Here is a 21,969-nt window from a genome sequence, read left to right on the forward strand (position 1 = left end):
AAATAGTGAAGTAGGATGCTCAGCTCCTCCAACCAGTAACTGTCCTGCAAGGTTTTGGAGCTTCACAGGGACCAACACCTTCCTACTTTCTCTGCCCTGCTTTGGAGTGCTGCAGTTTTATGAAGGCTATTAATTAAAGTAAATGTATGTTTTAGGTAATATATACTGACAGCAGAATTTCACCCTTTGCATGATACATGTACTGTGCAAAGTTAAATCTTAGTTTTCCTTTGAGAACTGCCCATGTCTGTCTCCACTTGTGGGAATTTCACCCTGGCACTGCATCTCAGAGCTATCAAAAAGAGCAATATCTATTGGGACCTTGTAAGCACCCAATCACAGGTCTAAATTTGCAAAGATGTTGATCCCACAACCACACATAGTTCTTCTAACAACGATTTACAGGTGAAATATTGCACTGTGCCTTTACAAGCTACATTTTAGCTGTCTTTTGGACAGAGTTCCTTTAGTTTATAATTGTAATTTTTTGGCTTAGTAGTGGGTAGCTGTTTAGCAGTTGCACAGCTTCCTTTTAAGAGGGTGTTTTACTCCCTCATTCCTATTGGGGTGTTTACTGCAGTTCAGTGTTATTAGTCCAGTAATTTCTCACAGTTATTGAGAGCCTGCACAATCAGATTTTAAAATAAATAAATCTGATTTTAAGATGAGAGCATCATACTGCTCAAAGATCAGCATATCCTTTGCATCAAGAAATATCGTATCCCCAATTGCTGTTCCATCTGAATTGGGTTTACGCCAGCACCCTAATGGATCTGAGACAATAGCTCAAAAACTTTGCATTGCAAAAAATAAAAATCTGAGCTTGTCAGATGTGGTTTTATCTCAAGTCTCTGGAGTGAGTTCTTTAGATTTAAAACCTTCCTCAATAGTGCTTGTCATTTCTAAGTCAGTTTTGATCTGAAGTTATTGTCAGTTCTGTGACCTTCCACAGACTTGAAGGCTTCTGAAAGGTATCATTCTAAAGCACTGTTTATGCTTAGACTGCCTGAGTACTGGCTACAATAGAATCTTTTCTGAACACCAGTCTTACAAACAACCAGTTATATGAACCATTTTTCCCATGGAGAAGGCAGAGGAATGACTATGGGGAAGTGATGTTTATGAAGAGCCGGTCAACGTTCCAGTGCCGTCAGTGCATTGGAAATTGTTTGCAGTAGTCTGAAAGGCAATAAGAAAGTGATGTAATGCAACTTCTGTACCTACTGTAGTTGAGATGTTCTGTTTTATTAACTCAATCCTCAGTTTCGGGGTTCTGCTGTATCTGATTCAGATAGGGCAAACATTCGCTCACACACTGGGGGCCTCCCTTAGCTGCTGTCAAGAGAAAAGAGTTGTCTCAGCACTAGGCCTTGGAGCTGTGACTAAGAAACTAAAGAACTGGTACAAGTCCACGGAGGATTTGATTGCAGGGGACTCCCTCTGATATGAAGATTTCACAAGTGCTTGATTGCCCTTTCTTGAGAGTGCCAAGTAGACGGGGCAGACTGTCCCGTGGGTGTCAGGTCTGAAGCCTGCACCAGTTACTCTGCCCGATTGAATTCAGGATATTTGGATAAGCCTAAATGGGCCTGATTTCCCTGCAATTTCTGCCTTATTTCTCAGATGTTGGTGGGAAGTCTCTGTCCTGAGGCCTAGAAAGAACCAAGAGCTGTCTGGGTTAGTATCTGTAGCTGCAACACATGGATCAAAGGGCTAGTTAGCTTCTTCCATAAGGTGAGAAGCTTAGAGGCTCATTTGGCATAATTCTCCATACTGTGAAATCCCTTCTTCTAGGGGTGAGGAACATTTTGAGATCAGTTATGAGTCATCACATGGGCTTTCCCTACATTCTGGTGTTCTTGTGGCCAGAACCCTTTTCTGTGCAGGACTTTTAATCCTTGACCTGTGTGGCCGTTCTTTCAACAACTTTACATAGCAGAGTTCTTGCCGTTAGCAAGATTCACACTGATCTGTCTGACAGTGATGAGAATGTTGAGGGTTGAGCATCCTGATCACCCTAATTCTTCCATATTTCCCAGTGAACATCAGAGTTCATTGTATCTCCTCTCCGATGACAGTAACTAGGCATTGCTTCCTATGTGGCACACTAGACTAAATTTAAGCAGTACAGACCTCAGATTTATGCATTTAGTGTCAGTGGAGTGGAAGGCAGCAGGCCAGTGAGGAGAGGGTAGTCATTTAAAATTTAAACCAATTTGGCAACCAGGAAGGATTAAAATTAAAACCTGTTTAACAAACTGAAAACTTTATGTACTAGATGTTTTCAACTAGGAAAACACCCAGCTTTAATTGTAACTGCTCTTGGCTGCCAACCTGGTTTGAATTTAAATGTTTCCTCAGCCATCCCTAAGCTCCTTTGTTCCCAGACTGGCCCTCCATGCACATACCCGCCTCTCACAGACTTTTGCTTTCCTGTCACAAGTCTCCTGTAATTTTTGCAGATACTTTGGGCCTTAATCCACAACCCCCAACACCACAGACCCATATGCAGCCTTCTGCTTAGCAGAGCTGCTGAGCTTCATAAAAACAGATAAAAGTGACAGGTGCTGAAGCAATGACAACAAAACGGTGGAGTTGTGTGTCAGGAACAGGAATTTTTTAGCTGCATAATGGCATAGCAACCAGACTAGCAAAGCATCTAGGAGTTAGTGGGAGAAATGTTTGACTCTTTAGATCTGGAGATAACCAAGTTACCTGAGAAGACTTGCTGTGTTTTCAGTACCAGTGTTTTGAAACCCAGAAGCTGTATCATTTTGTGAATCGCTGAAGGGCTCCTCAGAACTTCAGAAGAGGGCTAGTTATCCACATCTACAACTCCTGCTATGTGTGGAGAAACTGAGCAGCTATTTCAATTACAAGAGCAGGGCTTTGAATTCCTCCCCCATCCCCCCACCCCCCCTTTGGGTTCATTATTTATATCCGCTGCAGTAGATAGAGCAAAAGACTAGTTAGTTCATCTCCGTCAGACAAACGGGAGCTAAACTGACAGCATGGAACATATTGTATACTTCTTAATAAGGTTGGCAGTCAGAATCATCAGCTAACAGACAATTATGTCACCACTGCAATTCCATCTTAGGGATTGTCTGCTGCTTATACTTGAACACCCACCTATTAAAAAGGAAATTCAAGAGGACTGAGCAGTTAGAGGTTGAAGGTCAAAGTGTGTCTCAATGACACTGTCCAGGTTTGCACAGGAAGCCTGTGGCAGAGCTGAAATAACTCCTAGTGCTGCATCTTTAACCACAAGGCTGTTCCTCCTCCTTGTGAGTGAAGAGCCAGTAGAGTTGTTTGAGGATGGGGTCAAGTGGCTGTGTGAAAAACTTGGCAGCAGTGTTTTGCACTGACTGGTGTCTGAGGATCAGGAGGATTTGGGGAAAGTAAAGAGGAGAGGTGCAGTAGCCCAGGCAGTAGGGGAGGAAAGTGTGAGTGGGGAGTTCAGTAGTGAAGTTGACTCACTGGCGAGAGCCAAATTTACACGAGCCATGAAGTAAAGTGAAAGTAAAGGATGACTGAGTTTACAGACAGGGGATTTGAAATTGTTTGTTATAACTGTTTGTTAGATTATTTAACTTTTTTTTAATTCTAGGGTTGTGGTATTGGAGAGTAAGCCAACAGATCATCCTATGGCCAACAGCAATTTATACATCCTGGCAGGACACGAAAACAGTTACTGAGAATCATACCTGGGAGTTAACCATGACGACAAAACACTACTGCTGCAACATTGACGGATGATTGAAATTGCACAAAAACGGCAGTCACCTGACTTCAGTTACTTTGTAATTTATTGTGGCATGAGGGAAAAGAGGATAATTTAGTTTAAGTGGTATGGACACACTTAGCATATTATACCACGGAAGTGCTTAATTCACTGTTATGTAATCTTTGTACATATATGCAGTATTTTTCAGTGAAACATATTGCTGAAGACCTACACTGACTTAATGTAGATAGTGATCCTTCTGTTATGTACAAGTGTCTTACCTGTACAGATGTAAAAGTTGCTGAGGAAGCAGAACTTCAATTGGGGTACTATTTTAAGGACTTCTCACGTGTAGTTCTTATAAAATGGGAAGTTAGCAATGAACACAGTGCATTTAACATCACTATTGTATTTTATTATATGTAATATACTAATACAAATAAATCAACTTTTAGAAATTGTAACCAAGGCTGTAATCAGATTACAATCTTGTTTTTAATTTTCATGCAACTACACTGGTGTGATTGTTTGTTTTGCACAAAATATTTATCTGTGATGTATTTAGTCACAAAGGTAAGCTGTGACTTCGTGGATATGACTTGGGCTTCAGAGTACTTTTTTTTTTTTAGTTTATTTGGGTAGTTTTGTTGTGAAACAAACCAATTAAACACCTGTATTTTTATATTTAAGTAAAATTCTGTAAAGATTACTTCTCTATGCTTGAAAACAATACCTTCTGGAATGGATATGAATCCCAGAATTTGGTACCTTAATGTAACACTGCAATAGTTGTTTGAATTACTAGTGTATGCAATGATAAAATTAGCATTATTATGAGCCTTCACTAAACGGTTTTATTCATATCATGAAGTACAACATTCCACACTGTGGAAATGGTTCAAAGATCTTGTCATATTTTGACTTTTTTTGGCCTTATGACCATTTTCTTGATTTAGGGTGTTAACTCATGGCCAAAATAATTTAGTTACTACCTCATACAAACAATGTAGTGGTTACTTCATATTGCAGGAACATAGTTCTGATCAAAAGTATTTTTGATTGCTATTTTCCAATGGAGTATGTAAATGCCAAGTTTTAGCAAAATGCACACATTTGGCTCTGTCTTGTATATGTTCTTTATTTTATTATGATAATATACACTAAGAACAAACTAAATTTGAAGTGATTTATGGTCTACGTTATTGTGATTGGTAGTCCTTTTGAATATGTTTCCTAATGTACATAATGTAAAATAAACTTTTTTTAACATGTTGTTGTACTGATAGCTTACCACCTGCACTAATTTCCACATAAGACTAAAAAATTGTTGATGGAAAACATCCATTTTTGAATTGCTATTAAATATTTATGTACCCTAATATATAAACTGGGCATTTTGAACGTATGAATGGTCAGGCTGCTATGAATGTAATTTTGCCTACATTTGACCTAACACCTAGATTTTGTGGGATATGTTATCTTTACAGAATCACTGAATCCTAGAAATGTAGGACTGGAAGGAACTTTGAGAAGTCATCAAGTCCAACCCTTTGTGCTGAGGCAGGACCATGTATACCTTCTTAGACCATCTCTGGCAGGGGTTTGCCCAGTCTTTTCTTAAAATATTCCAGTGATGGAGATTCCAATGGAGGTTTTTAAGAACACGTTGGACAAACACCTGTCAGGCATAGTCTAGGTTTACTTGGTCCTGCCTCAGTGCACGGAGCTGGACATGATTTCTCAAGGTCCCTTCCTGCCCCAGATTTCTCTGATTCTGTAAAGATCAATAGATTATATCATTTATATACTTTTCAATAATATACTCAAATAGATATCAATACATGTTACTTCCATGATCTACTCAAACAAGCCTACAGGACTTTATCTCCAAGGATCAACATGTTAGTTTAAAGTCACCTTTTTCTTAAACTCCTGTCCACTAGATATACATCAGACAGATATGTCCACTGGTAACAGAATTCACACTGGCCATAACACTTCCTTACTCAACTTGTATGGGACAGGCTGTACTACAGAGGAGAATGATATTGGTAAGTGTGTCTCACACTTTCAGGGCTGGTCTAAGACAACTGGGCACTTCGCTGGCTGGCCAATAGCTTCCTGGATTCTTCAGGACGTCCCTTCATCCCTGATTTTCCTGGAGCACATATTTTAGCTTCAGCTAAATTCCTTTCCAGCAGGGGCTGCCTCTGTCTGTGGAGCTGAAGTGGGTGCCCTCTTCTGGCTGCAGTTCCTCTGTTGCCTGGGTCGACACTGAGCTTCACCGCTGAACAGTATCCTCCCATGCTCCCCTTCAGGCCTAGATGCGGAAAGAGGGAGACCCTCAGCTCGTGATTCCTCTCTGGGACTGGCAAAGAACCATCCACTTCCTCCTGAGAGCAGCAGAGAAGACAGACAGCCACCCACTCTGTTCCCTAGCTGTCCAGGGATTCCTGCCTGCTTTCCCACCTCCTTGGTCTAAGAGCATATTACTATTGAGAACGTCTGGAAGGATGAGTGAAGAGATGTGTGGGGGTGAGATTTGGAGATGGGAGGGGAGTTTACAAAAAGAACAGGGTGAAGGATTGAGATAACAGAAATGAGCACAGGAAACAGGATGTTGCCAAAATATACAATAGAATGGGATGGAGATGGGGGATAAAATCAACGTGACCATAGAGCCTCATGTTATCGGGGTCATTCTGCAGCTCTTACAATTAAATATATGCACATTGGATTTTTTTCATAGTAATTAAGGGGGATTGAGCTTTCCCTGCTTCTGGTGGAAGTCATTCCCTTCTGTGGCTAATGCTAATAAAGAGCACTTCACAGCATTTAGAATGCACTAGAATAGGTGCATTAAATACATATTCAAAATAATTCTTCTGGAGGAGAGAGGGAGGATATGCCTGAACTTCTGGGAAAGGCTCAGTTGACTTCCAGGTATTGCTCAATAATTTGTTGGATGCACAAAAGAGAGTGGCTGGACCCTTTCACTTGTCACTATTCCTTATTCTCTTAGCACTGGTGAAGATAGTGTATGGAGGCAGCTAGAAATTTCCCTGCCTTTGTATTTGTCCTCCAGCACTACTGCTTATCTCAGGAGATAAGAATAGAAAAGATTGAGGGTATGTTTCAGCAAAGGAAGATTCCCCAATTCCTGTAAAAAAGTTCTGTCATGCTCTTAAGCCAGTATTAGGTCTTGTCTTCACTAGCTAAGATATCATTTGGGTTTTGCCTTTAACCTGACTCGTCTGCACACAGAAATCTCCAGCTTGAATTAAAAGGTGCTAGCTAGGCTGGGGGTGATAGAGATTTGAAGCTGGAGCATCGCTGATGCTTGAGCTAGTGGGAGATGCAGCAGTTCGAGTTACAATTGATCCGATGCTAATCCTACCATTGTTTGTGATGTGGACACTGCTCTCACTCACCAGGCTAGTTTGGAATAACACCAGGGTACTAATTTGAGCTAACTTGCGGTTACGGCAGGCTCCAGAGCCATCATTTCCCTGATCCTGGCTTGTGCCTAGAACGGAGGCATTCCCCAAGGAAGAGCAGGGATTCCCCTTTGCCTGAGGGATCACGAGGAGTGCTGCTGCTTCCACAGGGGAGAGGATTTGGGCAACTGCGATTTTGTTTGTACTTAGATTTATTTGGACTTTTGTTACCTTGGAATGGAGATGGAGTTTTGGTTTAGCAGGAGGGTAAACTACCATACAAGCAAAGGAATGTGATGCAAGGCAAAGGCCGCCGCATCTGCAGGATGAGAGCGTCCTGACAGAGTGACAGTTGGCAGCTCTTGATTTCAGTTGGTGATAGTTGGTCTCATTTGGAAACAACTGGTGCCAATAGCAATAGCTGGTGTCCTGTAGAGGTGATGACTGGTGTCAGCAGTATTGCCAATCTCGCCCATTCAAATCACAATTCAGGCCTAAAAAGCCCCCTGAGATTTAAAAAAACAAACCAACCAACCAAAAATGTATTCTTTTTATTTGCCTTCTGGTTTCTGAGCTATTGGGGGCACTCATTCCATTTTTAAGTTTTTCTCAGCAATCATGAGAGCTAGAAACATCAAATAACGAAAGTTGAGATTCATAATCACTTGATTCCAGCAGCTGGGGCTTTAAGAAAAATGTCAAATATTCCTAACCTCACAATAAAAATCATGAGATTTGGCAACTCTAACAGTTTCAGTTGGTGACAATCCAGGCGGTTGGTGCTGTGTGGCAGTTCTTGTCAACTGAAGACAGGTAATGAAAGATGCTGATAGCTGATTATTCTCCTTTGTTGGCTGCAGGTTGTGACTGATCAGGAATTTTTCACCAGCTGTTTCCATTTGATGGGCTTCACTGAAAATTGTGGACATTTTGTGGCTGTTCATGAGTCTGACATCTGGAGAGAATTAGTTACATTTGGTATATGGTTCCAAGTGGGGATGTCAGGTCAGAGGTTGCAATAGCTAGTTATTTGTTGGTGGAAGAGTGTGGCAGTCAGTAAAATGAGATAGTTGGTGACAATTTGTCTCTCTTGGGAGCTGGTAGCAATTCATGGCCACTTGTCATTTCATAACAACTGGTGAGATTTCATGCCAATTTTTGTCATGGAGACGGTGGCAGCAGAGGCAATGAGTGGTTCTTGTGACAGTTCCTGGCAGTTGGTAATGACGCCTTATAGATGGGACCATTTGGTTTCATTAAGTGAGTGACAGTTGTTGGTGTTGGTGACTATTTGTAAAATAGGAGAAATTTCTTTCCCCATTCTTTGTTGTGAGTGAAAAAATTGAAAGTTGACATGTGCAATGAACTTTGAAAATAATAGTTGGGGGCTAATGTTAACAATATTTTAAAAACATTACAAAACACCAAAACAATCAAAACCAATATTTCAAAAATACACTAACAGCAATGTCATTACAAATATCAGGAGTGCCTAAGGTACGGAAAGTCACATAATTCACAACCATAATTCACAAATAAAACACATCCTTTTAAAAAGTTAAAGCTGGAATTGTGTTTTAAGAGTCCAGCCAGCATCCAAAATCAAGTATATTTTCTTTACAAAAATAACATGCTCACTTCATTCAGCTTCACTCATTGGGTATGTCTACACTGCACACTAAACCCACACTCTGACTCGTGTTTGAGCTCAGTCCCCTCTTCTGTCCACATACAAATCAGTCTGATTCAGATCAGCAATCGCTCACGACCCAGGTCCTATGACCCTGTTGGGTGTGGGGCAGAGAGACAGTCCTGCTGTGACTGGTGTCTAAGCCTTGTCATTTTGCAGTGTGGATGCAGCTCAAGTCACAAACCCAAGCCATAAGGTTCTGCGTAGCACAGTATGAATGTGTTAGCACAGTTCTGAGACCTGGGTCCAGCAATTGTAAACCAAGGTTTACAATGCAGTGTGGACGCTCAAGCGTGGGCATGGAAACACCAAGTCCACAAGCCAGGTCTCACAGACCCAGGTTTACAATGCAGTGTACACAGACCTTCCAAATCTTTGTCCCCAAAGTTTTCAAAAATATATTAAAAGGACAAAATAACATTGAGAAGAGATGATTGGAGCCTTTGAATATGAAATTCTGGAATCTTTCAGGTAATCTGTTGTGTTTAAACCTTTGCCTAGAAATTAAATAAACTGCACCTGACTGCAAAGTGCAGTTGCTTAAGCGAAATGGGCTGAAGCTCTGCAGCGGTGCTTGAGAAGGTGCAGGGAGTTTCTTTGTTGACTGGGGTGAGGAAAGAACCAGCTGGAAAGTTCCAAGGGTGGTAGTTCAGGTCAGTGATCTAAGCCCCCATTATACTATGGGGAGGCATTTAGATCAGAGTGGATAAAAATCAATGATTTTTTTAAGAAATTAAAAATTGGATTTTTTTATTTAAATTGGATTTTTTATTGCTTTTTGAGGAAAAAAATTATCTAAAAATAGTTTTAAGATACATTATAGCTCAAATATCTCATCATGGAATAGGGATTATAAATTCTATAGTATGAGACAATATATTCATGTAAGAAGTTTTGTAAATGAGTTCCAATAATTCATGGATTAGGGACCCAATCTTATGGGGTTCCAGGGCTTTCTGTATAGTTTGTGTAGGTTAATCTTCCTATCTGCCCAATGGGACTCAGTGCTAAGTCTAGAAGAGGCCATCAGAGATGCTTAGTTTTGCAGTTCTCAAACTGTGGATTCGTGTCTCCAGAGATAACATGCTTGTTTAAGAGCAAAAATGTTTTTAAATAATGTATAGAGGTGAAAAATAACAGACCTCACTCAACCCTGTTCTCCCTCTGCAAATTTGTGTACACAGTCAGTCCCTTACCTTTCTCTAAAAGTGCAAACTTTTAAAAAGTTCAGTGAACAGATGTGTAGGGGTGGAATAGATCTGGAGAAAGAGAAGAAGTCTGGAGATAAAAATGAGAAGGGAGGGACAGGCACTAGAAACAAAAGTGAAACTGTTTGATCAGCATATTCCAGAAGTCTTGAGGTCTTTCTGAGCGTAGCCTTCATTGATTTGAGATCTACCATACCATTCCCTAACCAGGAGGGAAAACCTATAATAGCAGCAGGCTGTAAAAGAGACCCAGTTTGGGTCTCATCTATCTCAGAGTTGTGAAGAATATGTATTAAGGTTATAACAACCAACAGGAATACACTTTTATGTAAAAATCCATGATTAAATTGAGTCTTTCGGACTAGTGATTTAAATCAAATCCACCCTGATTTAGTTACAATATTTATCCTCATGATTTATGCTGGGGAGGTAGGCCGGTGCTATTACTCAATTTTACAGACATGTAGCTTTTAAATATAATTAGCATTAACCCAGTTTATGATACCACCTAATGGCCGCTAATAATAGGGCTCCATTGTGCTAGGTGCTGTAGAAACAGAGTACCAGGTAGTCCTGGCCCTAAAGACCTTAAAACCTAGATGGCCCCAAAACAATGGGATGGCAGCAAGCGGCTTGTTTGTGCCACTATTTCTTTCCTTGGGAGGGGATCAGCTAAATGGAAAGCAAAAGGGTGAGGCAGGAAGAAGAGGGTAAGCGGTGGTGAAGAGACTGAGGGTAGGGAGGTTGGAGCAAAGAGCCGATCTGCACTGGGCCAAGACCATTCAGTCAAAACGATGGAAAGTTCTCTCGCTGTCCTGGTTTTGGCTGCTTTGGCTCCTGGTGGAGCTGGAGTGGCTGGCTGGCTCCTCTCTGCAACCCCTTTCCGCCCCTCCCTGGCGGGGTTGGGGGGTGCCCCCCTTGGGTACTAGTACCCCCAGGCGGGGGGGGGTCTCCCCTGCTTTGATTTCACGAAGGTCCGTTCCACTGGCCCTGGTCTATAGGTGGGGAAACTGAGGCATGGCGCAGGCCTGAGGACACTGGGTGGAGTGTGCGATGGATTCAGGGCCTGACCCGTGTCTCCCCTTCCCCTGGGGCAGCCAGCCCCCATCTCTGCCCAAGGCACTGAGATAGGGAGGGGAGGGGGGCAGCCCCCCCCAACGCCTACGCAGGGTCAGGGGGTTGGCATGGGCGGGGGCTGGGACAACGAGGGAGGTGCTCTGGACCCTCCCTACCTGACAGGGGCGCTGTCTGACGGCCCGCTCCTCCGCCAGCCCAGCGAGGCACTCGGCGCTCTGCTGAGATCCCTGACGGCTCCGGCTGACCCGCGCTTTCGCCCTGGCCCAGGGCGAGTGGGCGGGGGCATATGCCTCGCGCCTGCGCTCATCGGCCGACCCGCACTGCGCACGCGCCCTCGGGAGTAACCGTCAGGGCGAGGAAAAAGCCCCGAGAATTCCGGCCGCGCTCGAGCTCCCGCTGCAGACCCTCCCCCCACCGCCCCCGGGGAGGCGAGGCGCGCAGTGACCTTACCGCCCTGCAGCGCGAAGCGGGGACACCGGCCTGTGCGCGCGGTGTGTCCCGGGTGGGCCGGGCTCGCAGTCCGGCGGCACGGGCTGCGGGGGGGCTAGGGTCCGCGCCGTTGTAGCTGCGATGCCTCCAGCGCCGACTCGCCCCGCTGAGCGCCTCCGGCCTCGGGGCCCTGCGTGGGGCGGGCGCTGAGGAGAGACCGGGGCGGTGCTGGGATGCCGCCGCTGCCGCTCCCCGGCCGCTGAGTCCTGCCGCTGGCGGGCGCTGCCGCTGCCCTCCGGCTGCCGGCCGCCGCGCCGGGCCGCCCACTGATCCCGCCTGCCCCGCCGGGAGCCCGCCAGCGGCAGGATGCAGGCGCCGCCGCTGCTCTACGAGTTCTTCAGCGAGGAGAACGCGCCCAAGTGGCGGGGGCTGCTGGTGCCGGCCCTCAAAAAGGTGAGGGGCGGGGCGAGTCCTCGGCCCGGGGGGGCGGCCCATGGCTGCACGGCGGCGGGGCTGCTGGTCCTACAAGCCAGCGCGGGGGCTGCCCCTGCCTGGTGCGACCAGTGGGGCGCATGGACGCTCCTCTCGCCCTTCGCTCCCTTTCAGGAGTCTGAGCTGCTCGATTTCGGAGTAGCAGCCCTGCGAGTCTGTATCTGCCAAAAGAACAGCAGTCCAGGTGGCACCCGGGAGACTGACACATTTGTTTGAGCATAAGCTTTGGTGGGCTACAGCCCGCTTCATCGGGTGCCTGGACTGGAACATGCAGTAAGAAGAGAGACACATACAGGACAGGAAAAGGTGGAAGCAGCCATCCCGATGCTAAGAGGCTAATGACTTAAGCTGAGATGTTATCAGCAGGAGGAAAAAACGTTTGTAGTGATAATCAAGATGCCCCATTTTAGACAGCTGGCAAGAAGGTGTGAGGATATTTAATGTGGGGAAATAGATTCAATATGTGTAATGACCCAGCCATTCCTGGTCTTTATTCAAACCCAAGTTAATGATATCTAGTTTGCATATTAATTCAAGCTCAGCAGTTTCTCATTGGAGTCCGTTTTTGAAGCTTTTCTGCTGCAAAATTGCCTCCTTTAAGTCTGTTCCTGAATGACCACAGAGGTCACTTGCTTGAGTACCCCCAAGTTTCATCTCACTTAAAAACTACTTGCTTACAAAATCAGACCTAGAAATACAAAAGTGTCACAGTCACACATTTACTGAAAAGGGCTTATTTTTTTCATTTTTAGCATAGAATTATAAAATAAATCAGTTGGAATACAAATACTGTACTTACATTTCAATGGATAGTATATAGAGCAGTATAAACAAGTCATTGGCTGTGTGAAATTTTAGTTTGTCTAGTGCTTATTCGATAGTCTGTTGTAAAATTAGGCAAATATTTAGATGAGTTGATGTGACCCCTGCGTACCCTGGAGTTAGTGTGTTGGTGCTTCTCTCCTGTTGAACTGGTGGTATGGCAGCCTAATTTATAACCAGAGCGTGAGCAATTTGGGGCATGTGTATGACCGTAGCAGTGGTGACCCCCCCCCCCCCCCCGTATGGCTTCATTTATTTGCATTAATGACTGACTGATCCATCAGATGATATCAAATATTGCAAACACAATTTAAAAATTAACCATTTGACATCTCTAGTTTTGTTTTATTTATGATACTTCATATCATAGTGAATGTACTTCAATAAATTTTATGACCTCAGTAATGTGAGACCTCACTGTGCAACACTATGCTATTAAACCTTTGCTGAGGCCTGGGAGGAGATCCTGACAGATTTTTCTTTGGTTGCTATGTTTGCAGATGATAAAGTGAATTTGATTATGTTTTCTTGTTATTGTGGATCATTGTTTCTATTCTGTTTATCCTTTCTCAGTTTCACTTGGTCTTACATTACCAGGGAGATCAGGCTCATAATTTGCTAGTGCAACTTTGTTCTTGGACTTATTCCACTTGTTTTCCAGTTTGGCTCAGAAATTCATTGTTTTTGTTTATACCTTTTTATGGGACTCTCTCTTCTCCCAGTTCATTAGTTCCAGAAGTGATCTTTTCAGCCTAGTCAAGGTAGCGTGTTGTCAATCTCCTTTTTTAATGTTGTATAATGGCTTACTTGTACAAGTATATGTGCAGTTTAAAACATGTTTTAAAAAATATCAGTTTAAAGGAACTTGCTTCAGGGCTTCGAAGTGGAGGCCAGAGCTGGAGTGCGGAGCAGCTCCGGAGCAGTGGAGCTGCAGGTTTTTAGCTGGAGCGGAGCCGGAGCACAGCTCTAAAGGCCTGCTTGCTCTAACTTTGAAAGTTATAATTAAATATTTGTTTATCCTCCTCCATTTTTGTGTATATGAAACAGTATGGCTGAAATTGAAATTTCTCAGCTGTGAGTCACGTAGGTTAACCTGTCCTTTAAAAATAACATTCAACTCTTTATGAAAGGGAAAAAAAATATATTTTACTTGTACATTCTACAAGAGCTTATGTGGCGGGGTGGGGGGAAACTTTATAGTGAAAGTATTTTACTTAATTAGAACTGTGATTTAGTGACTTTAGTTTTAGTGTATTTTTGTAAGAATGCTTTTTGCTAAGGATTCTTTACTAGGAATGAGGGAACAGTAAGTCTCACTCCTATGTGTTCATTAGAATTTGTGTGTGTTGGTAAAATAGAATATGGGGAAAATGGTCAAGCTATCTTATGATCCACTTTTGAACTTCGTCCGTAGAAAGCAAGACAAAAGGGGTTCAAGAAACCATTGCTTGGAATGGATTCAGACTGCAAAACTTACTCAATATCTTATTTCACATACAACAGACATTCTAGGCATTTTACAAGTGTGTTGGTTTTAACAGTTAACTGGAACTTCTGAGTGAAACACTTACTCTCAGTTCTGGCTGAACTGGTGCACTTCCCACTGCGGACTAGAAGTCGCAAGTGTTTGAGGCTATGTCTTCACTACCCGCCGTATCGGCGGGTAGCAATTGATTGCTCGGGGATCGATATATCGCGTCTCATCTAGATGCGATATATCAATCCCCGAATGAGCTTATATCGATTCCGGAACTCCACCAACCCGAACAGAGTTGCAGAATTGACATGGGGAGCTGCGGACATCGATCCCACGCCGTGAGGATGGTGAGTAATTCGATCTTAGATACTTCGACTTCAGCTGCGTTATTCACGTAGCTGAAGTTGCGTATCTGAGATTGATTTTCTCCCGTAGTGTAAACCAGCCCTCAGCTGTATCAAGTCAGCCTGTCTTTCTGACTTCATCTTACAATGCATTTGCCTCATGTTCCAGATTGAGCATGTTTTCCCAAGGTCTCTGGCACTCTGTGCTGTTCTGCTTGTGGTAACAGAGTCTTATCTGTGTGTTCTCCAAAGTATTTGCTGTTGCAGTGCACACATGATCACTAAACTTCTGGACTAGCTACCCATATCTTTGCTTCTTGCCATACATCTAAACATTTGAGCAGCAAGCTGAACTAGGGCTTCCTGGGATCTGGAGCAGCAAGGTGCAGGATGTCTCAGATGTTCACTAAATGGGGCACTAAGCACAGTGTCAGGCAATCCCGGGCAAGATCAAGAAGACTAGTAGGAGCTCCAGCAATAACAATTCTTTTGGAACCACTCAGGGCACTTGCTGCTTCTGTGAAGTGTTTGTTTCTATCTTGATGAGCAAGCCGGCCAGTGAGCTGGCCTCGATTATCAGTGTTTGCTGGAGAAACTTTCATGAGGGGGTGCTTCCTGAGGGACCAGCAAGAAAGGAGTCCTGGAGTTTGAGGCCAACTGTCAGAAGTCGATGAAAGTGAACCGCCAGGGATGATGAGAAACCTGCCATACTAGGTAGCATTCCTTTTGATTTCTACGTATTGCAGGGGTAGGCAACCTATGGCACGTGTGCCGAAGACGGCACGTGAGCTGATTTTCAGTGGCACTCACACTGCCTGGGTCCTGGCCACCAATCCAGGGGGCTCTGAATTTTAATTTAATTTTAAATGAAGCTTCTTAAACATTTTAAAAACATTATTTACTTTACATACAACAACAGTTTAGTTATATATTATAGACTTATAGAAAGAGACCTTCTAAAAACGTTAAAATGTATGACTCGCACGCAAAACCTTAAATGAGAGTGAATAAATGAAGACTCGGCACAGCACTTCTGAAAGGTTGCCAACCTCTGATGTATTGCATTTATTCTGATTCACTGTGTATATCTGGGGAATGAGAGGCAGACTTACTTGGATTTGGGAAATATTGGGGGTAGGTGAGTTCTGAAGCTTCCCCCCTATGCATTAATTTGCATCAATGTAACAAATTTTAACTGCTCCATTGTTCTTGAGACCACTGTCTGCTTCATATCTTCATTCTAGATACTGCCTACCATTCTCTAGAATCCTAGGTTACAGCTGCTACCATTATTTGTTATAAAGATAGAAATGGAAACTTCCGCGCTTAACTTGCATCCATTTTAGTAAAATCCCATTGGGAATGAGCCAGAGATAAGCAGCTGAATACAACTGAGAACATTTAAACATTAAAGCTCCTGGAAAAGCTAAACTTATATATATTGCTAAATTCTACAGGTACAAAATGCGGTGGGGGAGAATCCCCCAGAATAAAGCCATGGGTCCATTATGGACAAAATTGATACTATAAAAATAAGATCACAGTGGAACTCATCTTTATCAATGCATCAAATATTTCAGCAATGCAATTGTTAAGCTCTGCAACTAGTATGCATCTGGTAAAAGTTTCACACTCTACTGGCCAGAGGGCTAAACCTATAGCTAGAGGCCAGTATGTAGGATTGGTGGAGCTAGGGGTGGTGGCAGCTGGGGAGATCTAGAGATAGCACCCTGGAGACAGTGTCCAGTGCTCTTAATTCTAGCAGTTCATGAATCTTCCCATAATGTCCCTGGGCATATCTACAGTGTTTTGGAGCCCATGGGAGCGAGCCTTCCAGCCCATGTCGATAGACTCAGGCTCAGGGACGCTGGCACTAGTGCTCTAAAGAAAGCACTGTCTGCATAGCTATGCAGTTGCAGTATGGGCTGGAGTTTTGGCTCTGAAAACATGCTGCAATTTCAGTTCTGTCTGTGTATCTCTTTTTAGAGCCCCTCAACTCGGAGTCTGTTGACCTGAGCTGAGAGGCTCATTCCCGTGGGTTCCAAAACGCTATACAGACGTACCCTGTCTGTCAATAGGTGTTGTATACATCTGAAGCTTGCACACACCAACTGATTGCTAGAAGGAAGAGAGAGCTTTCTTTTTCCTACTCCTTTCCCAGTCACCTTGCCAGATTTTAATACCCTTACCCATGTTGATGGGCACATTCCGAAGGACATCCTCTATGGCTAATTGGGATCTGGAAGAAGACCCAAAGGACACCCAAAATTGCATTTCAAGAATGTGTGCAAGTGACACCTCAAAGAAATGGACATGGATGTGGACAAATGGGAAGATCATACTCAAGACCACAGCCTTTGGAAATAAGAGCTTAACAAAGGTCTCCAGAGTTACGAGAGGAAGCAATCCAGTTTAGCAGAAAAAAGAGCTTGCAGAAGGCAGAGCCCAAAACATCAAAACATCACCTTTAAGTTTGACATATGGCAGAGATTCTCTTGGGTTTCTTCAGCCATGTTCACAGCTGTCTTAAAAGCAACTGAGTATATTCTTCACCCCTTGGGCACGTACCTATGGTCTTTCGAGACTGAAGGATGCCTACATACCCAGATTGGTTAGCATGTCTGACTTTAATGGGACTCTTTGGAGAGTAACATACTATATAATATACAAGAAAGCATTCTTTTTCTGTGTCCAATTAAAATTTTTCATACCCTGATATGATAGGGAAAGCATCATCATCAAACACATAGTTTTTTGAGGATTGTTGTACTAGCTAGACTGACCATGGTTGATGGCATCTCACCAAACATCACATAGTGAAGTTCCCCAATCTGGCTCAATCCTGTGACTCCACAAATCTCTGGGGCAGTCCTGTGGGTGGTGCCAGATAGGTTCAGGGCATGCACCCCTTTCTGCGTTGATGGAGAGTTTGAGTGTGATGTGCTGAGGTGGTGTTTCACCATCCTGGTGACATGGCAGAAGAGCATGCAAACGTCGCTTTTGAATATAATGAGCAATTGGAGGAATGCCAGAGCTCTGAGAGCTAGATGTTTTGCACAGAGTCAGAACACTTTATTCTCAGGATTTGGAGCTGACAGCGCATAGGGAATGTATGTAACTGCCCGAAGTCTGCCTGTAAGAGGGTCGAGGTTTCTGACCTGTATAGCAATACAGGTTTAGGGGAAGGGCAAGGTGGAATATTCCCAGCCAGCGAGGAAAGAAGCATACAATAGTGGAATATTCATCATTATGATGTCTATGAATGGCCTGTCATTACCCTCTTGCTACATTTGGTTGGCATGTAACAAGGAATATTTAAAGGCCCAAAATGACAAATTTTTATCCTTGCCTGGGACACTTGAAATAACAAATAAAATAATTCCTTAAGGTAAATATACTTCAGGAATTCCTCAAATCCTAATTTTTAGGGTATTTTGTCAAACTCAGGATATATTCTAAATCTCACCCATCTTTTCACTGAACAGCTGCATTCCAAACTTCCAGTGCTTACGAAGTTCAAATGATAAAGTGACCTTAACTTGTTTCTTCTGATTCTCCACTAGAACAGATATAAAGTCCAGTAAGACAGATATAGACTGCAATGCACTGAATAAGGAAGATGTTGATGTGCACTCTGAGATGCTTCCTTGCCTGATCAGTGGTATTTTGAAGGAGCAAAAGCAGAGGAACACAAAGCCCTCCGATAACTGAAGGAAGATATTGACAAAGGGCAAAATATTCCTAGCGCTCCACCAAGATAAGAAAGCAAGGAACAGGAGCCAGTGTGAGGTTTAAGAAGCTAAGGCAACAAGATAAGACTACAGACAGAAGCTGAGTCTGAGGTTGAAGATAAGAGATCTCATGTTCGAGTTTAGGTGACTGGGGATGATCAAAATCTGTTTTACTGCTGCTTGGAAACAGACACTAAGGTTGTAACTAGACATCATCAGTCAGTGCCTTCCAGCAACTTCAGTCAAGATTCTTCCAGTCTAGTGAATTTACACTATCTTCTAGAGACTGCCTGATGATGAACCTTCCCCCTACACCACCTTTCCACACATTATACTACTGATTCAGACAGTAGAGATCTTTCATGCATACCTAGAGCCTGCTTCTCTCCTGAATCTTAGTTTTTGTGATAAAAAGTGTGGCAGTTGAGGAACATCTTAAATGTTTTAGTGATCCTCAAAAGAAGTAAATCAAAAGAACTGATTATCTTTCCATAAAAATGTTCCACAGTTTCACATTCACATCAGTACAGAATATTATGAAATATTTGAGCATTATTCACAAGGCAGCTGGTACCGACACTCAGTTAAAAGACACTATGAAAAGTCACACTTGTTTGAAATTATTTTACCTAAGTTGACAGAGCTGAGGGAAAAATATTTTTCTTTATTTACAATTTACTGTAATCAAAGTAACCATACACAGAATGCTTCTAGAGGTACAGGAACTCATCTAATGTCAGCTTCCCATGTCTAGGTCTTTTGAATAGTAATGGGGCAAAAAAAACTTTTTCAAAAGTGATTGTAAAACTATGCAAATTGGCTGGGGCACTCATGCTATGCCTGCCTATGAAACTGTTTTAACACATCTTTTTAACTGACTTCATTTCAAACGGTTTCACTCCAATCCATTGCTTGACTTGTTGCTCATAGTAACACTGGATGTCATCAGTTTCTCGTCTCTACTGCATTACCTATATGGGACATTCCCTATATTAACTTTCGTGGCACAGTTGTTCTGGACTTCTGTCATCCCTGCAGATTGTGGAACATAAAATTGAGTAGTTGCTCCACCTCCTTCCAATTCTTGCTGTAAACCTCCCACTTCATAACAGCTTGTTACCAGATGTGTAAAACCACCCCCTGGGTATACTGAAGATGTGGTTAACTAAATCTGAATCTCTGTTAGTCTTTCATAGCCACACAGAGTTGCTAAAGTTGGTGATTGGAAAAAATACAGGTACTTGGTATAATTTGAAGATAGCAAAACTTGGGCTGGATCACAAAGTATCAAGATGATTAGATAACAATTCAACGTGTATGGGTTTGTGTCCAGGTATTCTTTTTTTTTTTTTTTTTTTTACCAGGAGGAATAACTGTTCACTTCATTCAACTAGCTGTGCAATTCACCATGGCCTGTTTCACTATGTTGCTTTCAGACCTGCAGGTAATGAGCAAGTGAGTGCTATCAATAGTTCTATAGCAGGGGCGGCTCCAGATCCTAGCACGCCAAGCGCGTGCTTGGGGCGGCATGCTGCAGGGGGTGCTCTGCCGGTCGCTGGGAGGGCGGCAGGCAGGCCACCTCCGCAGGCACGCCTGCAGGAGGTCCACCGGAGCCGCGGGACCGGCGACCGGCAGAGCACCTCCCGGGGCGTGCCGCCCTGCTTGGGATGGCGAAATGTCTAGAGCCACCCCTGTTCTATAGTTTTTGGGGGAAGTCTCGCTCACAAACAATCTCTTGTTATCTCAGGGAAATTTCTTATAAAAATTCTAGTATAATTACAGTATAGAAAATTCCAATTCTGTGGTCTCCCCTGCCCATAACATTTCCACAAATAAACCCTCATACAAATTGCATTTGCAAAGTGTCATTAGTTTCCAGTTCTGCATCTTTAGCATTTTCAATCTGCAATGTATAGTCCAATCTTTCTATTTCAGGTAGGCTAAAATCTACTTCTGTGGTTTGACAAAGATCCAAAAGCCACTCCTTCCAGTCATTATTGAAAATTAAATTGATATTCAGAAATGTGGATTCTTTATTTTGGCAGCAGGAGATTGTTCTGTATCCAAGTAAATGATGAAAGGAAACCAAATTTCTAAACATTTTTCATTTGCTTCTTCAGTGGAGCTGTCAATCTTTCCATTACAACTATTTCCCCAATTTTATAATTCAGTGCTGTGGGGGGGCAGTGGAGGTGTGTTCTTCCAGAGCTCTGCTACAAGCATTCTAGCCGTGTCATGAGTCATCTCTGAGTTACTGCTGAGCCTGCTTAAGCCATCCCTGAGCCTGAAGTGAGTCATCAGAGGCAGTTACCTGCAGGTCTTGTGATAGGCCCCACTCCATCCAACCAGGGTTCAGCCAATGCACCAGTGAAAACCCAGGTGATCCCTTTGGACCCTATATACCTGCCTTTGGAAGTAGTTTCTCTAGTCTGCTGAGCAGTCTCCAGTCATTACCTGGCCAGGAGCACTCCCATTGCTTAGTAGTTCTCACAAACTGCCCGTGCCCCCTGGCTTCTGCTCCAGCCTCTGCCTGTTCTTGGTCCAGCTGGGCCTTGCTTCAGCTCCAGACTCTCTGCCTGTTTCTATGTGAGCCAGTATCTGCTTCTGCCTCATCCATCCACCCTGCAATTTGGACAGTTTGAGCAGACTCCCCTCTTTGTGCTCAGTCCGGCAGCTGAGATGGAAACCCCCTGAACATCCATTACTGAGATGTTGAAGTTAGTTCAGTGCCTTCAGAGACAGGTTGCCCAGCTGCAATTGAAGAATTCCTCTGTCCATTTACAGATCCTGGCAGCCTGAGTACTTCCAGTGAATCTAGCCGCAGTATCCATAAAACGAGCCCCGAAGGTCCTGCTGCCAGAGAGGCTTATCAGATTACTACAGTGATGTCTACGCTACAGACCTTACAGCAGCACAGCTGTATTGCTGTAGCTGTGCCGCTGTAAGGTCTCCCGTGTAGCTGCTCTGTGCCGATGGCAGAAAGCTCTCCTGTCGGCATAATTAAACCACCCCCAATGAGCGGTGGTAGGTATGTCAGCGGGAGAGTGTCTCCAGCCAATATAGTGCTGTCCACACCAGCGCTTTTGTTGGGGAAACTTATGTCGGTTAGGGCTGAGTTCTTTTCACACCCCTGATCAACAAAAGTTTTACTGACAGAAGTGCTAGTGTAGATGTAGTCTAACTGGTGATTCCTTAGACTAGGTATCATTTCTAGAACAGGCAAGTCCGTTCATTGGCCATTTTGACCTGTTCATTTGTCCCTTTTCACTCTTTAGGTTACCTGAACTGTACTTGTATTGCTCAAGTCACCTACGGTTTTTTAAACAAGGGCATTGGTCCATCTCAGCATATGCTGCCTGCTTTCAGTGTGTGCTCACTGATGTAGTATAGAACAAGGCAGCTCAGGTCTGTCACTTCCACAGGGACTAGACGATAACATAAATGATGAGTTGGGCTAGGTTGACCCATACACACACTGTACTGAGCTCAGACATCGAATTATACATATGGCTTGACTATTGACTGTCTGGTACAT

The 21,969-nt window shown here is 43.5% G+C and overlaps 2 protein-coding genes across 4 annotated transcripts in view; both read left to right on the top strand.

Moving 5' to 3' along the window:
- MAP4K3 (mitogen-activated protein kinase kinase kinase kinase 3) overlaps positions 1–4,996 on the top strand; it is a 158,890-nt gene extending 153,894 nt beyond the window's left edge. For both annotated transcript variants that reach the window (XM_032790833.2, XM_032790832.2), the window contains one exon: positions 3,611–4,996. In XM_032790833.2, the coding sequence (XP_032646724.1) occupies positions 3,611–3,698 (88 nt within the window). In that variant the 3' untranslated portion in view covers positions 3,699–4,996. The remainder of the gene's footprint in view (positions 1–3,610) is intronic.
- A 6,885-nt stretch (positions 4,997–11,881) lies between these two features.
- SOS1 (SOS Ras/Rac guanine nucleotide exchange factor 1) overlaps positions 11,882–21,969 on the top strand; it is a 90,738-nt gene continuing 80,650 nt past the window's right edge. For both annotated transcript variants that reach the window (XM_032790829.2, XM_032790831.2), the window contains exon 1: positions 11,882–12,021. In XM_032790829.2, coding sequence (XP_032646720.1) covers positions 11,935–12,021 — 87 coding nt within the window. In that variant the 5' untranslated portion in view covers positions 11,882–11,934. The remainder of the gene's footprint in view (positions 12,022–21,969) is intronic.

The sequence above is a fragment of the Chelonoidis abingdonii genome, chromosome 3 (assembly GCF_003597395.2).
Source record: "Chelonoidis abingdonii isolate Lonesome George chromosome 3, CheloAbing_2.0, whole genome shotgun sequence".
NCBI lineage: Eukaryota > Metazoa > Chordata > Testudines > Testudinidae > Chelonoidis > Chelonoidis abingdonii.